Genomic DNA, 19,377 nt, shown 5'->3' on the forward strand with positions numbered 1-19,377 from the left:
TGCGACGCTCTATAGTCACTTCAGTTCATAAGACTCGAGTATATTGTGATGAAATCCTATGTATTGACTCGAGAATCATTTTGAATAGAGAATCGTTTTGAATCTGGGAAAAAGAAAGAATTTGAATTGAATCGTCAATCGGAATCGAATCGAATCGAATCGTGGGACGCCAAAAGATTCACAGCCCTACTTGCTATGCCTCACGTACTGTACTGTAGTCCTGGGTGTCGCCTCTAGACGAGGCAGGTCACGTACATAGACTTTTAGGTTGGGGTAACGTACGTGAGTTGACCCTGGTACCTAATAGGGCATACCCCGGAGCATTTAGGTGGACCAGGACTGTCAACTCAGTTAGCCCTTGAAGCATAATAAGGCATGTAAAGTTTTCGCATGGCGAATATACGTGCATTTATACCCTCGGGCAACGTACTGTGTCACGGCGCAAAAAGGCCCATTCATAGTGGAATGAAACTGTGTGCCTGTGGCACCAAGAGGTCCCTGGAACTGGCCTCTGCTGTGTTTATATGCTGGTATAGAATCTAAAGCAGCAGCATCAAATATTTGCAAGAAAAACAAAATAGGTTAAACATGGGTGTTTTTACAGCCTAAATCGTCTTGAGAGATGAGATGAGATATACTTTATTGTCCCACGAGGGGAAATTTGTCTTGGGCAAAAGTGCATGAGTACATCGACGCTGAGAAGGGCCCATGCCAGTGTCGGCTATGGGGTTTAATGTGGTTGACACGCACTGTAGGAGGAGAAGATGAGTTCAGATATGTACCAGTGCCACTGTCTGCTATTTTGTTTAAAGTTGCATTACACCTCAAGCAGACTGAAATTACGAAACCTTTTTTAATTAAAGGAGCATTGGGTGATTTGGGAAAAAAAAACCCGGTCCGCCCCGGTAACAAGATGTGCACATGCATGCACAGTACAGTGGGGTGACACGCGACAGGCCAACAGCACACACACACATCAAGGCCCCGCCCCCGCTCGATCATGATTGGCGGAAGGCTTTGCCACCCTAGCTAAAAACGAAACCCAAGGTTTTTTGACACCCAGGTGTTAACTGGGGACAGGGAGGAACTCCTTATATGGTCAGCACATTCTATAGTAGGGAGGATTATCACAACCAAGCAAAAAACACAAGTGATATTTGAATTAAGTGAAATCACTGAATATACCTTGTCTGGTTTGGGTGTTATTTTGTTCATAAAGTGCATGCTATTCTTGTGTGATCCTCGACACATGATTTGATATTTTAAACAAAAATTATTAGTATTGCCTTCACCACCGGGGGCATCACTATGCCAGCTTGTGAATGTAATGGACATTTCCATTAATGTTTTATTTTTGCCACGGACATGCAAAACAAGCGATCGATGATATTACCAGAACACAAATGTATAGCCCACAGTACTAATTGACTCTGGACGTGCCATAGTGTCTACTCTATTCCACTGCGCTACACATTTATCAAAACTTATTTGGGGGAGGAAAAGCCGATCTACAAGCTCACTACGCATTACGGCATGTTGTGACCTTGTAGATCAGCAATTGTCCTTTCTTCTTAGCCTATAATGACATGCCCAAAATCAGGATGTCAGGGTTAAAGTAGTTAGATATATAGTTACCCAATTAACTTACCCAGCAAGACTGGAAAGTTATCCACTGTATACTGGCAGGTGGCCTTCCTGAGACAGGCATCATATGTGGCATAATGCATGGTCCAAGTATATTCCATGTTTGGGATTTCAATAAAAATACAGTAAGTAGGCTACAGAGTTGCAGTCCGAGAAAGGGACACTTAGCTGCAAAGGCGAATGGGTTCACAGTATACTTCATATTGGGTTATTGCAGATGGCCTTTCAGAGGACGACTGTGGCGCAGGAGGTAGAGCAGGTCGTCCAATGATCCCTGGGGGTCGGTGGTTTGAATCCCGCCTCCTCCTGTCTACATGTCCAAGTGTCCTTGGGCAAGACACTGAACCCCAAATTGCTCCCGATGTGCCAGTTGGTGCCTTGCATGGCTTCCGCCGCAATCGGTGTATGAATGGGTGTGTGAATGGGTGAAAGGAATGCAGTGTCACAATAACAGTTTGATTGGGGTGCCCAACCTTGATCAGAGCTGAGGAGGAGGTCTGTGGATTAAGGGTTTCCATGGATTATGCTTGTCGAGTGTTGTTATGATTTAGTTGTAATTGTAATTTGACACTTTCTCTCAACTGACAAAAAAATATATAACTATTCACTTGTCCAGTTCTGCCCTCTTTAACAATTATGTCGTGCCGTGTTCTTTTCCACTGTGGGCATACAGTTGACTTGACTCGCACATACCGTGACAAATGTGGTACCGATATCGCATTCGATACCACAAATCTCCTGCAACATATTAATGAGCATGTCATCCTGACACTATATATTTAAAAGTGTGAATATTTTAAAAAAAAGTATAAAAGTATAGTGTCATTGCTGTAACTTGGTATCTGCAATGTGCTGCTGTTGCTGCAGGGTGAACTATGGGTAGCATTATAGTATAATTGATGCCTTACAGCCACCCCCCACCCCAAATCACCACCAGCCCCCACTGGAGGGAACATATAGGGTCTGTTTTGGAATGAGGGAACATAGGGCTGAGGGAACGTCGGGCTGACGGAACCTGGGTACGGTCCCTCTGGGAGATGGAGTCTATCCCTGTTTCAATGCACTATAGACCTCTGGGAGATGGAGTCTATCCCTGTTTCAATTAGGGCTGCACAACGATTCATCGATAAATCGCAATCAAATAGATTATTCAATTAGTTGTCAACTAATTTAGTAATCGATTCGAATCTGCAACTAATCACTAGAGATTTTTTTTTCAATTCATCATAGGTGTTTTCCAACTTAACCATAGTTTTAAACCATAGTTTTTCCAGTGTTAAATGTAACTAAACTGAAGAGGAGTGATCCATCTCTCTTCCCTTACAATCTGATGACATGTACAGTAGCGACTGCAAAGCAAAATATGACACATGACGATTATAGTATAGTTCTTTAATCAAACGTATGCAGTCAGAATTAGAGTTCTCATCGGGCCCGAAATTTGAAGCCCGGCACGGCCCGGCCCTAACTGGGTCAGCCCGAAGCCCGGCCCGGCCCTAAAAAATACCATAATGTTAGGCCCGAAGCCCTATAAAGCCCGACAAAGAAAAAAAAGAACGCCACTTTTATTGCATGGCCAGCGCAGCAGCATGCGCCGTCAGTGGGTCACTGACGGCGCATGCTGCTGCGCTGGCCATGCAATAAAGTGGCGTTCTTTTTTTTCTTTCAGTGTGTGTCTGTGTGAGAGTGAGAACGGTGTTCAATGGACTTATCGCCGAAATAAAGGATTTATGTAGCTCATTTATGTACCATTTCCATATCATTCTAATGGATTCCATTTCCAGTGGTGGTGAGTAGGCTACTGTAGCTCCCCGTTTCCTCTGAAGTGAAGCTATGTCCAAGACCCCAAGTATCGTCCCCGTTCGGTGTCCAAAAGAACAAACATAGCCTACAAAGTTTACAAACCATCCATGCACCCGCTCATGGCGTGTCTCGACTCTCGACAGCTTAGAGATCTGTTATTTTAAATCGGGCACATATAACGAGGAGCGCCGCTGCCGCACTGAGGGACGGCGGTTATAATACTAATAATTTTGTAAACAAATAGCCATTAGCCTGTAGCCTGCAGTGGACTGTAACATTGCGTGGTCAGATCATACACTACAGAATATGGATCGTTGGTGACTATATGACGTTGATTAGGCCTAATGATTAGGTTATTCATCGCAGCCAGCTGGGTTTAACGAGATGGCTCAGTGCAACTGTTTTTGTTATGTTGCAGTCTATCGTGTGATAATCCGATTGATTTATAAAACATTTAGCATTATGAACTGAAGCTCATTTGGTGCGCCACAAACCAGAGGCCAGCCAGCGGTATAAACATTAAACAACCACCCCACCGTTCACTTCTCTCTGCCTGCGCGCAGTCAGTAATCCATTCCAAGCCCCCCACCTCCACTCCTCCGTCTTCCTCCTGTCACAAGTGAATCGCCATAGCGCAGCCCTCTTCATAATAAATACATACTTGTAGGCTATATAGCCTACACATTACACAAATAACAGAATTGCTATTTTTATTATAATAACATTTTTGAAAAAAGAAAATCACAGAAAATCACAGAGCCCGAGGCCCGGCCCGGCCCGGCTAATTAGCATATTTTTTGGGCCCGGCCCGGCCCTAAAATGTCGGGCCGGGCTGGGCCGGGTCGGGTTCGGGCAGAAAATGAGAACTCTAGTCAGAATAGGTCTAAAGACACCATGAGTTGCTTTAATTAATTTAAAATGTGTTTGTCTTTTATTTGAATAGCAGCCCATCGGCAGCCAATCAAATATATTTTTGAGAGGTGATTGCGAACGCAATGAGCACTAACTATGAGACCTAGCAGATCATGTCTGTCTGTCTGTCTGTGTGTCTGTCCCGCTGTTACACCACCTGCCCGCCACCAGAGGGCGCAGCTGTATCACACACAAAATACACACACACACACACACCTTAACTTAAAAAAGTTAACTTAAAAAATAACACACACACACCTTAACTTAAAAAAACTTAACTTAAAAAAACGTAACTTAAAAAAAAATTACTTAAAAAAAAATCTTAAAAAAACACAAATGTACGAGCTGCGTTCGCTTCCCGCGTTTGCGCGTCTTACTTGTATCTAAATAAGTGTCATAATCCGATTAATCGATCACCTTCGTAAATCGGGAAAGGTTTACCTTCGTCAACATTTCCCTCTTGTTGCCACCTGAGTTTCTTGAATCTTTATACAGGTCTATGTTTTGTTTTAATCCTTGGAGTACTGTATTTTGCATTAATTATGTCTTGATTGTTTATATTTGTGTCCATTGTACAGCACTTTGTGACATTGTAAACATGTACTACGTGCTTACTTACCTTGCGAAGGTCGAAAGTAGGGACGGAGTATGTGTGAGCCTTCAAGGCTCTGGGTCTGGATTTTCGGTGGTGAGGTGACCAAATGAGAAAACGTTGAGCGGTGGTGGGTAAAAACAGAGAGAAGGGCCGGGGCGGTGGCGGTGGGTTTGCTCTTCACCGCGGCTCAGTGACGTCATGTTGTAGTCCGGTGGTCACCTCACCAACGACAATCCAGACTATGAATAACGCCTTATCGAGCCCGCTATCGAGCGTTATTTTGTGGAAAGACGGGAGACAATGCTTTCCTAAAGGACAACTTTAGGTTCATGTTTTAGGTTGTTATGAGAGAAAGTAAAAGATGAGTGTAATTATTTTTTTCATTTGCTGCTTTCTTTCGTTTTAGGGATTTTTTTGCTGTTTTTGACAGGGGGGCGGGGGCATTCGAGCATATGTAAATATTTTTTACAAAATACTCAACTTTATGGTAATTTCTTTAATAAATGCGACCATCATTTTCCAAAAAATAACATTATGACATGAGACATGAGACTTTAAACTAGTGACTGGAAGCAGAAAGTATTCGTGACCATGTTTATTAAGGTAATACAGTCTAGGTGAAGTTGGGCCCAAACATATGGAGCTTTTTTGGGCCCCAATGACAGCGCCACAACAGGCCATATTATATGAACTTTCAGGAAGTCAGGATTTCCTTACTGATGGCTTCACACAAATCCAGCCTCACTGCCCCCCCCCCTGGTTCAATCTAATAATCTAATCGGCATGTTATTTGTATACAGGCATCCGCATTTGGGGGCAGCCCCCGGCCGGGGGGCCTCATGTTGTTCGATCTAATCTAACCTGCGTGTTATTATTTTTTTTAACGACAGGCATCCGCATGGGCAGCCTGGGCCTGTTCCTGCAGTGCGCCACCTCGACGGTCTTCTCGCTGGCCATGAGCCGCCTGGTGGGGCGATTCGGCTCCCGCCGCGTCTACCTGAGCAGCATGGTGACCTTCACGGCGTCGTCGCTGGTCATCTGCCTGTCCAGCAGCGTGCTGCTGGTCACCGCCATGGCGGCGCTCACCGGCTACGCCTACGCCACGCTGCAGACGCTGCCCTACACGCTCACCTGCCACTACCACAAGCACAAAGAGGTCGGTATATTGTGATATAGGTGGTGAGGGAAACATATAGGGCTGAGGTAGCTCTGGTCCATAGCTCTAATGCGTGCATTAGAGCTATGTTACTATCAACGTCCGCCGCTCGCATGAATGCAGACCAGCCTCTACTCTTTAGTGTAAATAAAAACTGTACTTTTTGGCCAAAAAGGGATTTTGTTTCCACCGGAAAAAATCCCATTTTTAGTTACTCCGCTGCGCCCTCTACTGATATTGCCCAGATAACTGCCTCATAGAGGATATTTTTCCTCCGGTGAAAAAATATCGCTTTTTGGCCAAAAAGTACCGTTTATACGTGTGGTGGGGGGCTCAGAGTGCGTCCACTAAGGAAAGTAGTCTTTCTATTGACACAACCCGCCTTTGTTTTGGTGAGTAGCAAAAACGTTCTTTTTATTTACGCCAAAGAGGAGAGGCTGGTCTGATTTCGATTTGAGATTTAACATTGGAAGTCCCATATCCTTGTACTGCGCGGGGCAGAATCGTAGAAGCAGTAGAAGGATATGGATCAGATCTAGGGCTGAGGGAACCCTGGGTACGGGTCGGTCCCTCTGGGAGATGGAGTCCGCATCCCTGTTTCAATGCACTATAGACCTCTGGGAGATGGAGTCTGTTGTTGTTTTTGGCAGCAAATTTTGATTTGTATATAGATCTTGCTTGTAGATCTGCTATTTTCAGTATGCAACCAAAGTGTAAAATGACTTGTACTCAGGGCTGCACACAACTTTCTTTGGTCTAGTACTCAGAGGAGCACCTGGAGGAGTCACTTGGTGCTCCTAAAATGCGGCGACCCGTCTCGCCGGATGGATAAAAGAGGGATGCGTGAATAACTTATAGCAAAACGATATTTATTGGATAAGTGGGGACTGGGGAGTCAATGGAGAGTGTTGCAACTCTAGATTCATCCCATTTAAAAAAATAATCTAGAGTTTGCAAATTGCAGCTATAGGTCCACGTGTAGTCCAGCCCTGTATGCATATTCTAATACAAACTTCTTAATACTTCCTCAGGATAATATGAGCATCAAAGCAATATTGAGATACTTTTTTTTATTTATTTTTAATAGCCGATCTACTAGCTCACAACGTGTCGCGGAGGCGACACGTTGTGAGCTTGCAGATCAGCTATTTGTTTAACATACAACACGTCGTACAGCGAAGCATACGTCAGGCTTCCCTTTTGTTTTTAGCCGAGGCGATGTACAGTCAACACCGAGTCAGACAGTCAGACACACATGGCTCCTCGGTGCAAAATGAACAGTGTACACTACCCGACTTTACGATAATAATTCATGTTGTGCAGCAGCAGTCCCTGTACTCGTAAAAAGTCGGTGTGCAAAGCATCCAAAGCATGCCCTTTTACACCTTTTACTTTTTAGTTTGCTCCACATCCGTACGGAGAAGCCAAACCATTTGTGTCAGGTTTTCTCAGTAGTAAACTCCTCTCCTCCTGTCAACCTCCCTCCTCCCAGAAGCGAGCAGCATGGAATCCTCCCTCGTTTGAGTAAGGACGCGCTGTGATTAGCCACAATGGCCAGTGCACTTGTGCAAGACGTGCTGTGATTGGCCAGTAGTAGCTACTTTGAGTGGCAGTCAGTGGGAAATGCTCTCGCCACAGAATTTACTAGTATTCTGGCCATAATAATAATTCTGGGCGGCCCCAGCTGTTGGTACCTTAGAGTATAGGTTGGTACGCAGAAGCGCTTCCCGGCGCTTGATTGACAGCGCATAATGAATTTTGATGACACATGCGCACTGGCGCACCGCTTATGTGCAGCCCTACTTATACTGGATCTCTTGTCAACTAGTCCCTTCCTAACATTTTAGTCCAGTTTTTATTTGTTAACAAAATTGTCAATATGTTTAGTCTTAGTTTTAGTCACCGTGGCTTACCTTTCATTTAGTTTCCATGTACCTGTAGTTTTCGTCGTGAAAAAGAGGTTGTCGACGAACATCTTTCGTCTTAGTTTAGTAGTCGACGAACATCTTTCGTCTTAGTTTAGTAGTCGGTGAACATCTTTCATCTTAGTTTAGTAGTCGACGAACATCTTTCGTCTTAGTTTAGTAGTCGGTGAACATCTTTCATCTTGGTTTAGTAGTCGACGAACATCTTTCGTCTTAGTTTAGTAGTCGACGAACATCTTTCGTCTTAGTTTAGTAGTCGGTGAACATCTTTCATCTTAGTTTAGTAGTCGACGAACATATCTTTCGTCTTAGTTTAGTAGTCGGTGAACATCTTTTGCCTTAGTTTAGTAGTCGACGAACATATCTTTCGTCTTAGTTTAGTAGTCGACGAACATCTTTCGGCTTAGTTTAGTAGTCGGTGAACATCTTTTGCCTTAGTTTAGTAGTCGACGAACATCTTTCGTCTTAGTTTAGTAGTCGGCGAACATCTTTCGTCTTAGTTTAGTAGTCGGCGAACATCTTTCGTCTTAGTTTAGTAGTCCACGAACATCTTTCGTCTTAGTTTAGTAGTCGGCGAACATCTTTCGTCTTAGTTTAGTAGTCGACGAACATCTTTCGTCTTAGTTTAGTAGTCGGTGAACATCTTTCGTCTTAGTTTAGTAGTCGACGAACATATCTTTCGTCTTAGTTTAGTAGTCGACGAACATCTTTCGTCTTAGTTTAGTAGTCGACGAACATATCTTTCGTCTTAGTTTAGTAGTCGACGAACATATCTTTCGTCTTAGTTTAGTAGTCGACGAACATCTTTCGTCTTAGTTTAGTAGTCGACGAACATATCTTTCGTCTTAGTTTAGTAGTCGACGAACATCTTTCGTCTTAGTTTAGTAGTCGACGAACATATCTTTCGTCTTAGTTTAGTAGTCGACGAACATCTTTCGTCTTAGTTTAGTAGTCGACGAACATATCTTTCGTCTTAGTTTAGTAGTCGACGAACATCTTTCGTCTTAGTTTAGTAGTCGACGAACATATCTTTCGTCTTAGTTTAGTAGTCGACGAACATATCTTTCGTCTTAGTTTAGTAGTCGACGAACATCTTTCGTCTTAGTTTAGTAGTCGACGAACATATCTTTCGTCTTAGTTTAGTAGTCGACGAACATCTTTCGTCTTGGTTTAGTAGTCGACGAACATCTTTCGGCTTAGTTTAGTAGTCGGTGAACATCTTTTGCCTTAGTTTAGTAGTCGACGAACATCTTTCGTCTTAGTTTAGTAGTCGACGAACATCTTACGTCTTAGTTTAGTAGTCGACGAACATCTTTCGTCTTAGTTTAGTAGTCGGTGAACATCTTTCGTCTTAGTTTAGTAGTCGACGAACATCTTTCGTCTTAGTTTAGTAGTCGACGAACATCTTTCGTCTTAGTTTAGTAGTCGGTGAACATCTTTTGCCTTAGTTTAGTAGTCGACGAACATATCTTTCGTCTTAGTTTAGTAGTCGACGAACATATCTTTCGTCTTAGTTTAGTAGTCGACGAACATCTTTCGTCTTAGTTTAGTAGTCGACGAACATCTTTCGTCTTAGTTTAGTAGTCGACGAACATCTTTCGTCTTAGTTTAGTAGTCGACGAACATATCTTTCGTCTTAGTTTAGTAGTCGACGAACATCTTTCGTCTTGGTTTAGTAGTCGACGAACATCTTTCGGCTTAGTTTAGTAGTCGACGAACATCTTTTGCCTTAGTTTAGTAGTCGACGAACATCTTTCGTCTTAGTTTAGTAGTCGGCGAACATCTTTCGTCTTAGTTTAGTAGTCGACGAACATCTTTCGTCTTAGTTTAGTAGTCGGCGAACATCTTTCGTCTTAGTTTAGTAGTCGACGAACATCTTACGTCTTAGTTTAGTAGTCGACGAACATCTTTCGTCTTAGTTTAGTAGTCGGCGAACATCTTTCGTCTTAGTTTAGTAGTCGACGAACATCTTTCGTCTTAGTTTAGTAGTTGACGAACATCTTTCGTCTTAGTTTAGTAGTCGACGAACATCTTTCGGCTTAGTTTAGTAGTCGACGAACATCTTTCGGCTTAGTTTAGTAGTCGACGAACATCTTTCGGCTTAGTTTAGTAGTCGACGAACATCTTTCGTCTTGGTTTAGTAGTCGGCGAACATCTTTCGTCTTAGTTTAGTAGTCGACGAACATCTTTCGTCTTGGTTTAGTAGTCGACGAACATCTTTCGTCTTAGTTTAGTAGTCGACGAACATCTTTCGTCTTAGTTTAGTAGTCGGTGAACATCTTTTGTCTTAGTTTAGTAGTCGGCGAACATCTTTTGCCTTAGTTTAGTAGTCGACGAACATCTTTCGTCTTGGTTTAGTAGTCGGTGAACATCTTTCGTCTTAGTTTAGTAGTCGACGAACATTTTTCGTCTTAGTTTAGTAGTCGACGAACATCTTTCGTCTTAGTTTAGTAGTCGACGAACATCTTTCGTCTTAGTTTAGTAGTCGACGAACATCTTTCGTCTTAGTTTAGTAGTCGGTGAACATCTTTTGTCTTAGTTTAGTAGTCGACGAACATCTTACGTCTTAGTTTAGTAGTCGACGAACATCTTTTGTCTTAGTTTAGTAGTCGACGAACATCTTTCGTCTTAGTTTAGTAGTCGACGAAACATCTTTCGTCTTAGTTTAGTAGTCGACGAACATCTTTCGTCTTAGTTTAGTAGTCGGCGAACATCTTTCGTCTTAGTTTAGTAGTCGACGAACATCTTTCGTCTTAGTTTAGTAGTCGACGAACATATCTTTCGTCTTAGTTTAGTAGTCGACGAACATCTTTCGTCTTAGTTTAGTAGTGGACAAACATCTTTCGTCTTAGTTTAGTAGTCGACGAACATCTTTCGTCTTAGTTTAGTAGTCGGTGAACATCTTTCGTCTTAGTTTAGTAGTCGACGAACATCTTTCGTCTTAGTTTAGTAGTCGACGAACATCTTTCGTCTTAGTTTAGTAGTCGACGAACATCTTTCGGCTTAGTTTAGTAGTCGACGAACATCTTTCGTCTTAGTTTAGTAGTCGACGAACATCTTTCGTCTTGGTTTAGTAGTCGACGAACATCTTTCGTCTTAGTTTAGTAGTCGACGAACATCTTTCGTCTTGGTTTAGTAGTCGACGAACATATCTTTCGTCTTAGTTTAGTAGTCGACGAACATATCTTTCGTCTTAGTTTAGTAGTCGACGAACATATCTTTCGTCTTAGTTTAGTAGTCGACGAACATCTTTCGTCTTAGTTTTAGTAGTCGACGAAATCAACACTGGTCTAAGGAACCTTCTCTTTCTTTCATTTATCTCGTCCAGGTGTTTATGCCAAAAAGGAAAAGCAAGAGCAAACATAAAAACGGCGTCAAGAGAGACTCCTCCTCCTCCTCCACGTTGCTTCTGACGCCGCCGGAGGCGTCGTCGGCGGCGGCGGCAGTCGAGGAAGGCTCGCTGAACCACAAGATGGCCGCCGGCGGCGGTGGCGGTGGCGTCGCCAACAACGGCCACTCCTACTACAACGGCCCCGACAGCCTGGAGGAGCACGAGGAGGGGGAGGGGGGGGAGGAGGAGGAGGGGGAGGGGTGGGCGGCGGCGGGGGGGGGAGGGCAGGAGGCGGCGGAGGCGGCGGAGTTCGAGCGCCGCGGCGTGGGCCTGGACTTCGCCATCCTGGACAGCACCTTCCTCCTCTCCCAGGTGTTCCCCACGCTCCTCATGGGCATGATCGTGCAGCTCGCCCAGTCCGTCACGGCCTACATCGCCTGCTCGGCCTTCTTCGGCGCCGTCGCCATCTTCCTGGCCAATCGGATCGTCTTCGAGCAGAAGGACCTGCGGACCTGAAGAGAGAGAGTGAGAGAGAGGCAGGCTGCTGGGCGAGTTTGGAAGAGTATATAGCCGCCTTCATCTGCCTTTTGCAATGCAACATCGCCCCCCTATGGGCAGATTGAGTCTGGGCCCCCCCTCTCAATTGTGGGAGGACTTTCACGGCCGATGTGGTGAGGTATAGCCAACCAGATTCGTCTTGGAACCAGGCTGTAACCAACCAGGGCCCCCAGTATGCAAATATGGGGTTGTGGGACATTTGCGGGGGGGGAACTGAGAGGGACGAGACCATAGAAATATCTAAGAAAAGCTAGATGGCTCACTCCGCGCTGCTGGCCAATGGAGAGCGACGTCGCTACGTGGCGGCCATCTTACCTCGGGGCAGCATAACATTGTGTCTATGGGGGGCGTGATGTACTTTTTAAATAACCATAACTTACTCAAAATTTTCAACCGATTTTTCAAACTGTTTGGTTTGTTATAAACGCCAGAGACGTCCGCATACTTATATGCTTTTATACGACGTTCATATGTAAAACAAAATTAAGCAGTCCTGACTGAATCATATAGCCCCCGTTGACAACGTTTGTAATAAACCGACCCCGGTTGTAAATCCGTCAAGATTTGAGCGAGTTATGACTTGTTTTTGTTTGAGCCGCCATAGAACATACTGTACTGTAGCCCCGGAACAAGATGGCCGCCGGGCGAACTACGTCAGAGACTCCGCCTTGAGCCATCTAGCCTTTATATACTGTATGTCTATGGACGAGACTAATATCCATGCTGTGATTATTAGTATCGCGTATGCGAGTTCACGGACTCGCCAGTCGCGGAAAATTATGGATTCATTTTTTTGGTGGTTTTCCGGTTCAGGTTGTCATTTGGAACGCGACTCGGCCCACAATGCACTACGATTCCCCACAATGCCTTCAGTTGTTGTTGTTGTTGTTGTTGTTGTTACCGGTGCGCTGGTGTTGCTTTCTGTTGCTGTCGGGTAGAAAGTTGTCTTATCTGCCTATTTAAAACTTTTAATGTTTATTCGTATTTCGTAAATGAATGCTCTACTTTGTCATAAAAATGTGCCAAAAAATTGCTGATCCACAATCTCAGAAAATGTGGCGCGTGTTGTTGAGCTTGATCTACAAGCTCAACACAGCTAGTCTTGCTAATTTGGAATTTGAGCCGTGAAAAGTAACAGTTTTTGGTCATAATTACTTTGGACGCTTTCAGGTTTCCCCATGCTGCCTCTGTGTGTGTGTGTGTGTGTGTGTGTGTGTGTGTGTGTGTGTGTGTGTGTGTGTGTGTGTGTGTGTGTGTGTGTGTGTGTGTGTGTGTGTCTGTGTCTGTGTGTGACCGTGTGACCACTTGAACCCCATCATCCACACTCTGGGCGGAACATTAGCCAAAAATAGCAGATCTATAGATAGCAGATCTGCAATTTTTCCGAAAAGATTTGTTCTATATCTAGACGTAAAGACGTGGCCCCCGCAGTTCCAGAGCCAACTCATGTACAGTCGACAGTTTACAAACAAAGACGTATAGGCTTGCCTGCACTGCCCCCTAGTGCTCTAACTAGTGCACTGCATGGGAGGAACTGAAATGGCGTAGAATTGAGTGCAAATCTACTCTAAAGCTTTCTACGGTGTCCGACCTCTTATACACTCTCGGCTGTGCTGGGCGTGTGTGTGCCCACCTTTCTCCTCCTCATGTACACAACAAGCCTGACCACTGACCTGACCAGTAATGTAAACCAACCAGAATATCAACTGAGAACACCGTCTATAAAGAGACACAATTTGGCCATGCAGTTCAAACCCTGTCACCCTGCACTGAGCCACTATAGACCTCCATAGACAGCAGCTATACAGAACAACTGGAAAAAGCCCCCTCAATGCCCTTTTTAGTGACCAGAATCGGATCCAAACTGATGTCTCACGTTTTTGTTTTAAATGCACATTTTGGTCATGGGTGGTATATAGGCCTATGGCCGACTTGGTACCATAGCCTATGTTATTTTAACAGACATAATAATAATAGCACATCTTGCAGGAAAGATAGGCAAGAGAGCCAACTATTAGGGTTGGTATCCCCACCTGAAAATGTATTTTTACCCATTCTGACCTGAGATCAGATTCATACGAGGTTTCCACTGGACACACACTGGGTCTGATTAACCCATTCTGACCTGAGATCAGATTCTAAAAAATGTCAGTCGTTCTTCGATTTTTCTAAAATAGCAGACCTACAAGCTCGTAGCGCGCCACTCGGTGGCGCGCTATGAGCTTGTAGATCTGCTATTTTTCAATAGCTAAAGCATAACATGATTCTAACACCAAAACGGGTTCCCGATCAAAATGGGTTAATGTTTACTAAAGAGAAAGGGAAAGACTCCCTGTTACTGAACAAACACACCACAGTCCAGTATAGTATGTCCAGCTTAGGCCTGACAAAAAAAAACAAAAAAAATAAACATTTAGTTTCCATGTTACAGACCCGTAAGGGTCCATTTGGTTCCATGTGTTACGCTCTCAGAGTTACCGACCCGTAAGGGTCCATTTATGGTTCCGTGGTTGACGATGCGATACATGGACCATATTGGTTCATTATGGCGATACGATACGATACGATTCAATGATTTGAAATCGATACAGTAACTATTTAAAATACATTGACATCATTTTAAACTAAGCAATTAAAACCTTCTTTATTTTTTCTTCTAAAAATTGCTAAATACCACGCACAGAAATGTAGTATTGACTGATGTTTGCCATTTAGGACATGTGGTTTTGAGTGGGGCTTGTTTTGGTATGTATGTATGTATGTATGTATGTACTGTATGTACTGTATGTCTAAGCACGGAAGTACAGTCAATTAATGGCATCTATCTATAGGCTTATTATAGCTTATCATAGTTTGTTTGTTTTTGTCCTTTTTTCATCTGGCACAAATTAGCCACCTATAGTATAGGAACACGATTGATCGATCGTTTGATTGTCGTTCAGATGAACGGCTCACCCATCTGACCGCTTAACCCATTCAGGCCCGATTAATATCGAAAATTAAACAAAATGTCTTCAAAATCTGAAAAACCTTATGTTTCTGTATCAGGTGGTGCTCAATATTTCATGTCAAGGACCCCAAAAAATATGTTATATGCCCTTGCCCCCCCCCCCATCTGAAAATATGTTGTTCCAGGGAAAGCAAAGGTTTGAGTTCACTCTGTAATAATATATATTCAAAGATTTGAGGCACATTTTCCCTATTTTTCAAAAATAGAAGACCTACAAGTTCGTATGAGCGTGTAGATCTGCTATTTTTCAATAGCTAAAGTATAAAACACCAAAATGGGCTCCGTCGACCAAAACTATGACGACAATTATCTGTCGAGTACCTTGTTTTCCACCCCCGATCGAGATCCAGTGGAGCTAAAAAGACGACTCCTTTTATGCTCTGGAAATAGCAGTGTAAAAATCTGCCATTACCACCACGGACAAAATGAAAGAAATCGAAGGCAAAACTGCAGATTCAGTCGACTAAAATCTCATGATATTTATAGTCGACTGAGACTATAGACTAAAACTAGAAAAACATTACAGATGACTTAAATTATGACTAAAACCAAGTGACATTCACATTCATGAAGAATACGACTAAATCAAAAGCTCGGCAGCCTTTTTTGAAGATTCAGGTTTAAAGGTTTATAATATAACCCCCTCGTCAAAGTGCCTCTACACACGATAAACACGACGTTGTACATAATATACATTTATTTATTCTGTTTGTTTTTTTTTTGTTTTTACTACGGATTATAAGCACATAAAACGTTGGCCTTTCTTTTGGCACGGGTCACGGGGGGGGGGGGGGGCGCCACGAGGACGAGGCTATTTCTGTGAAGAATATAAATTATTTGTACGAACGTGTCCTATGACTCGTTATTACTCAAGGAGGCTGTAATTTATTAATATTTTACACACCTGTTTACTGTATAGCTTTGATAGCGTCCTGCTGGGGCTGTTGAAATGGACCTTATATGCTGCATGGCCTATTCCAAATACTTAATCATAATAATATTAAAAGAAAAATAGCCCACTGAGCTTTATTGTAGTCTAATAGACTCTAAATGGCAAAAATAATTGGTCTAAAAACTGGGGTGAATATAGTCTAAAAATGAAAGTTTCTTAGCAGTCTAGGCTTAGATAAGACATTGAAACTGTATATATTCTATCTATTATATTATATAATATAATATATTATAGAATATAATATATTCTATCTATATATTCAAGGTCTATACATTTAGACCTTGATTAGCCAGGCTAGCTAGACTGCTAAACAACTTAAAATTTTAGACTATTTAAACCCAATTTATTTAGACAGTCATTTAGACGTCTAAAAGCCGACAATTGCTCAGCGGGAGGGTCTTAAAACTCGGTTAACATAAAAACGTATCCCTGTTGAGCTGTTCGAACAGGAGTTCGAAATCTAGCTGGTTTTATATAAGCTCACGGCATGTCGCGAAGCCGCGCGACTAAAACCTCAGTGGGGTTTCTTCGACCATCTTTGTATTGTATGTGTTGGTTGAGATGCAGGCAACAAGCTGTTAATTTTTTGTCTCTTCTGCTTTTAACTGGATCATAACCACTTGTTATTTCTTACTATTCTTACAGTTGATGTTCAGCATACATGCAGCACTATAGAGCCTGTTAGGCCGCCTTAAGCCTTATAACCACACCAAAGGGTCACCAATGCTGTGACTCCTTGGTTCCCAAACGGTTGCTAAAGGAGCTAAAACCGTCGTCTTGACCCTTTTGTTGTGGTTTGGGGCCATTGAATTCCATGCGTTGAATCACTACGTGGGTCAACGTGCAACCGTCTTGACCTATGTGGTGTGGTTAGGGGCGTTACGTTTAGTTTGACTCTACGTTCTAACATGTAAACATTGTCAAAATGCCCGCCGAACGACAAGCTCGCTCAAACCGACCTTTTGAGCTTGTATACTGTAAGGGGTCGGCTATTTCCACAATGTGTGGCCTCTCCCTTAACACGTACAGGATATACTTGGGTATTCGGTTAAATTGTAACTTTAAGAGATGTGCAAGATACACACTTCTTTACCGCATGTTGGTTTGTTAACTGTTGAGTGAGGAAAACAATGTTGCACATTAAGCTATTCGTCTGGGGACACCCCCCAGAATAATTAGGGGACTGCAGTGTACAGTTCAGTACATCCACCAGGCCCTTTGTTTTTGCCTAAATATTGCTGTCTAATTTACAGACGGTAAAAGTGCCTGTACACACACACACAACACACGCACAAGCACACGTACACAAAGATGTTCAGGGATATTATTTTCACATAATTTGTACCATCTTCTCAGAGGACATAAATGTCACTTTTCTAACTGTATACCATACCAGTGCCATTATTATTATTATTATTATTGCATAATCCATCCCTTACAGAAAGATGTATTTTATTTTCCTTGTGTAAGATTGTCTATAATTGTGCAGTTACAAAAATAGATTTTATACAAAATAAACTGCATTATGAATACATTGTGGTTCTGTTTGTCTAGTAATTTCATAACGACAAATTCTGTCCCCAAAATGACTTTTGTGTTAGCATTTGTATAGGAATATTGGGCCTTTGTATGCAACGCAAGCAATATGGTTGCGTCGGCTCGGGATCAGATCTCAACCCCTACGGAACGAGACATATCACGTAACTGACGCAATACAAGGGAGACATTTCTCTCACCCTCCGTTGTGTATGTATTCTTGCGTCTTACGTTCGACTCTGCAAGGCACTTTAGATGTAATACAAACAATGTTTGTGTGTGTGTATGCCAGCCAGTTAATGTCTGATTTTCATAATATTATAATTATTTTGTATGTGTTAAAACATTCTGAGTTGATTTCTTAAACTTTTAAAGTGGTTAGAAGAATCTGTTTCCTCACCGGGGACCTCCCGGACTGACCCCTGGGCCTATCCCAGTTCTCATTACATTCCTTGCTCTGCAAATAAAGCATAAAAGTATTTGTAGCTGGGCTCTGATATTTAAAAAAATAGTAGTAGCCTATACCAGGGGTCTTCCACAGGGGGCACATGACCCCTAGCGGGTCCTAAGAGTTACTATACAGGGGCCCACCAAATCATTTGTGGGATAGGAACTTTTTTTTCTTTTTTTACATTAAACCACTTGAACCATATAGCAGTGATACTCAACCTCAGGCCCGCGGGCCACATCAGGCCCGCGGGACCATTATGACTGGCCCACCAATGAAAATCTAAAAAAAAGAAGAAAAATAAATCTGGAAAATGAAATAAAAATAAATAAATCTGAATGAAGTTATCTTTAATTACATTATTATAAGTAATACTATTAGAGTTGTACTATTACTCGAACGAAAATAAAAGCTTGGGGGGGGGGGGGGGAGATGCAATGCAAATGAAAGACATATACTGTGTATCCCTATTCCCTGACATAATTTTATAGCTAAACGGACAGAATTCTATTTTATTTGAATGATGAAACCCAGCTGCCATTAATAGTTGGAAATGGAAATTGCGGAAATGGAAATTGCGGAAATTGCGGAAATGCGGAAATGGAAATTGCGGAAATTGCGGAAATGGTAATTTGCGGAAATTGCGGAAATGGTGGAAATGGAAATTGCGGAAATTGCGGAAATGGAAATTGAGGAAATTGCGGAAATGGAAATTGCGGAAATTGCGGAAATGGAAATTGTGGAAATTGCGGAAATGGTCATTGCGGAAATTGCGGAAATTGCTCTTCACTTATAGCTATCTATTTTCAGGTAGATTGTTTTATTTTACTCAGTCAGCCATATCACTACTCATTTTTTTTCATGAAAAAGGTCATAGCTGGGTAATCTATTTTCAGGCAAATTGTGTTTATTGTATTTTATTTTACTCAGCCATAACAATTTATTTTCTGTTAACCAACTTGCTGGCTGGCAGGCTACTCATAGACAGGCAGACAGACAGACAGCTACTCATGGATAATTGGACAGGCAGGCAGTCAGACAGACAGCTACTCATAGACAGGCAGACAGACAGACAGCTACTCAGCAGACAGTAAGACAGCTACTCATTGACAGACAGACAAATAACTACTCATGGACAGACAGACAGACAGACAGACAGACAGACAGACAGGCAGGCAGGCAGGCAGGCAGGCAGGCAAAGAGCTACTCATGTTATGTTATTATAACAGCTACTCATGTTATGTGCAATAATTTGTGCAGTTATGGAAACAGCTCTTTGTGTTTATGCAAGAAAATGTAACACATTTATTTATTTACATATTGTGTGCATGCACATTGTACTTTGATACATTTTGCGAAAATAAAGCAATTGAAAGAGAGAAGTTATCAAGTATCATTAATGTCGTAATTTTATCTACTGGCCCCTGGCCCCTTGCCATTTTTGTAATGTGGCCCACAGGTAAATCTATTTGAGTATCCCTGCCATATAGCATCCCTTTTCCAAGGA

General features: G+C 42.6%; 1 protein-coding gene across 1 annotated transcript in view; it reads left to right on the forward strand.

Moving 5' to 3' along the window:
* Positions 1-17,420, forward strand: part of LOC308313872 (solute carrier family 45 member 3) — a 76,565-nt gene extending 59,145 nt beyond the window's left edge. Inside the window, exons 7-9 of the mRNA XM_080761200.1 lie at positions 5,845-6,110; positions 11,364-11,584; positions 11,645-17,420. Coding sequence (XP_080617326.1) covers positions 5,845-6,110; positions 11,364-11,584; positions 11,645-11,882 — 725 coding nt within the window. The 3' untranslated portion in view covers positions 11,883-17,420. The remainder of the gene's footprint in view (positions 1-5,844; positions 6,111-11,363; positions 11,585-11,644) is intronic.
* Positions 17,421-19,377: the final 1,957 nt, after the last annotated feature.

This window comes from Protomyctophum bolini (assembly GCF_963924005.1).
Source record: "Protomyctophum bolini genome assembly, chromosome: 4".
Lineage (NCBI taxonomy): Eukaryota > Metazoa > Chordata > Actinopteri > Myctophiformes > Myctophidae > Protomyctophum > Protomyctophum bolini.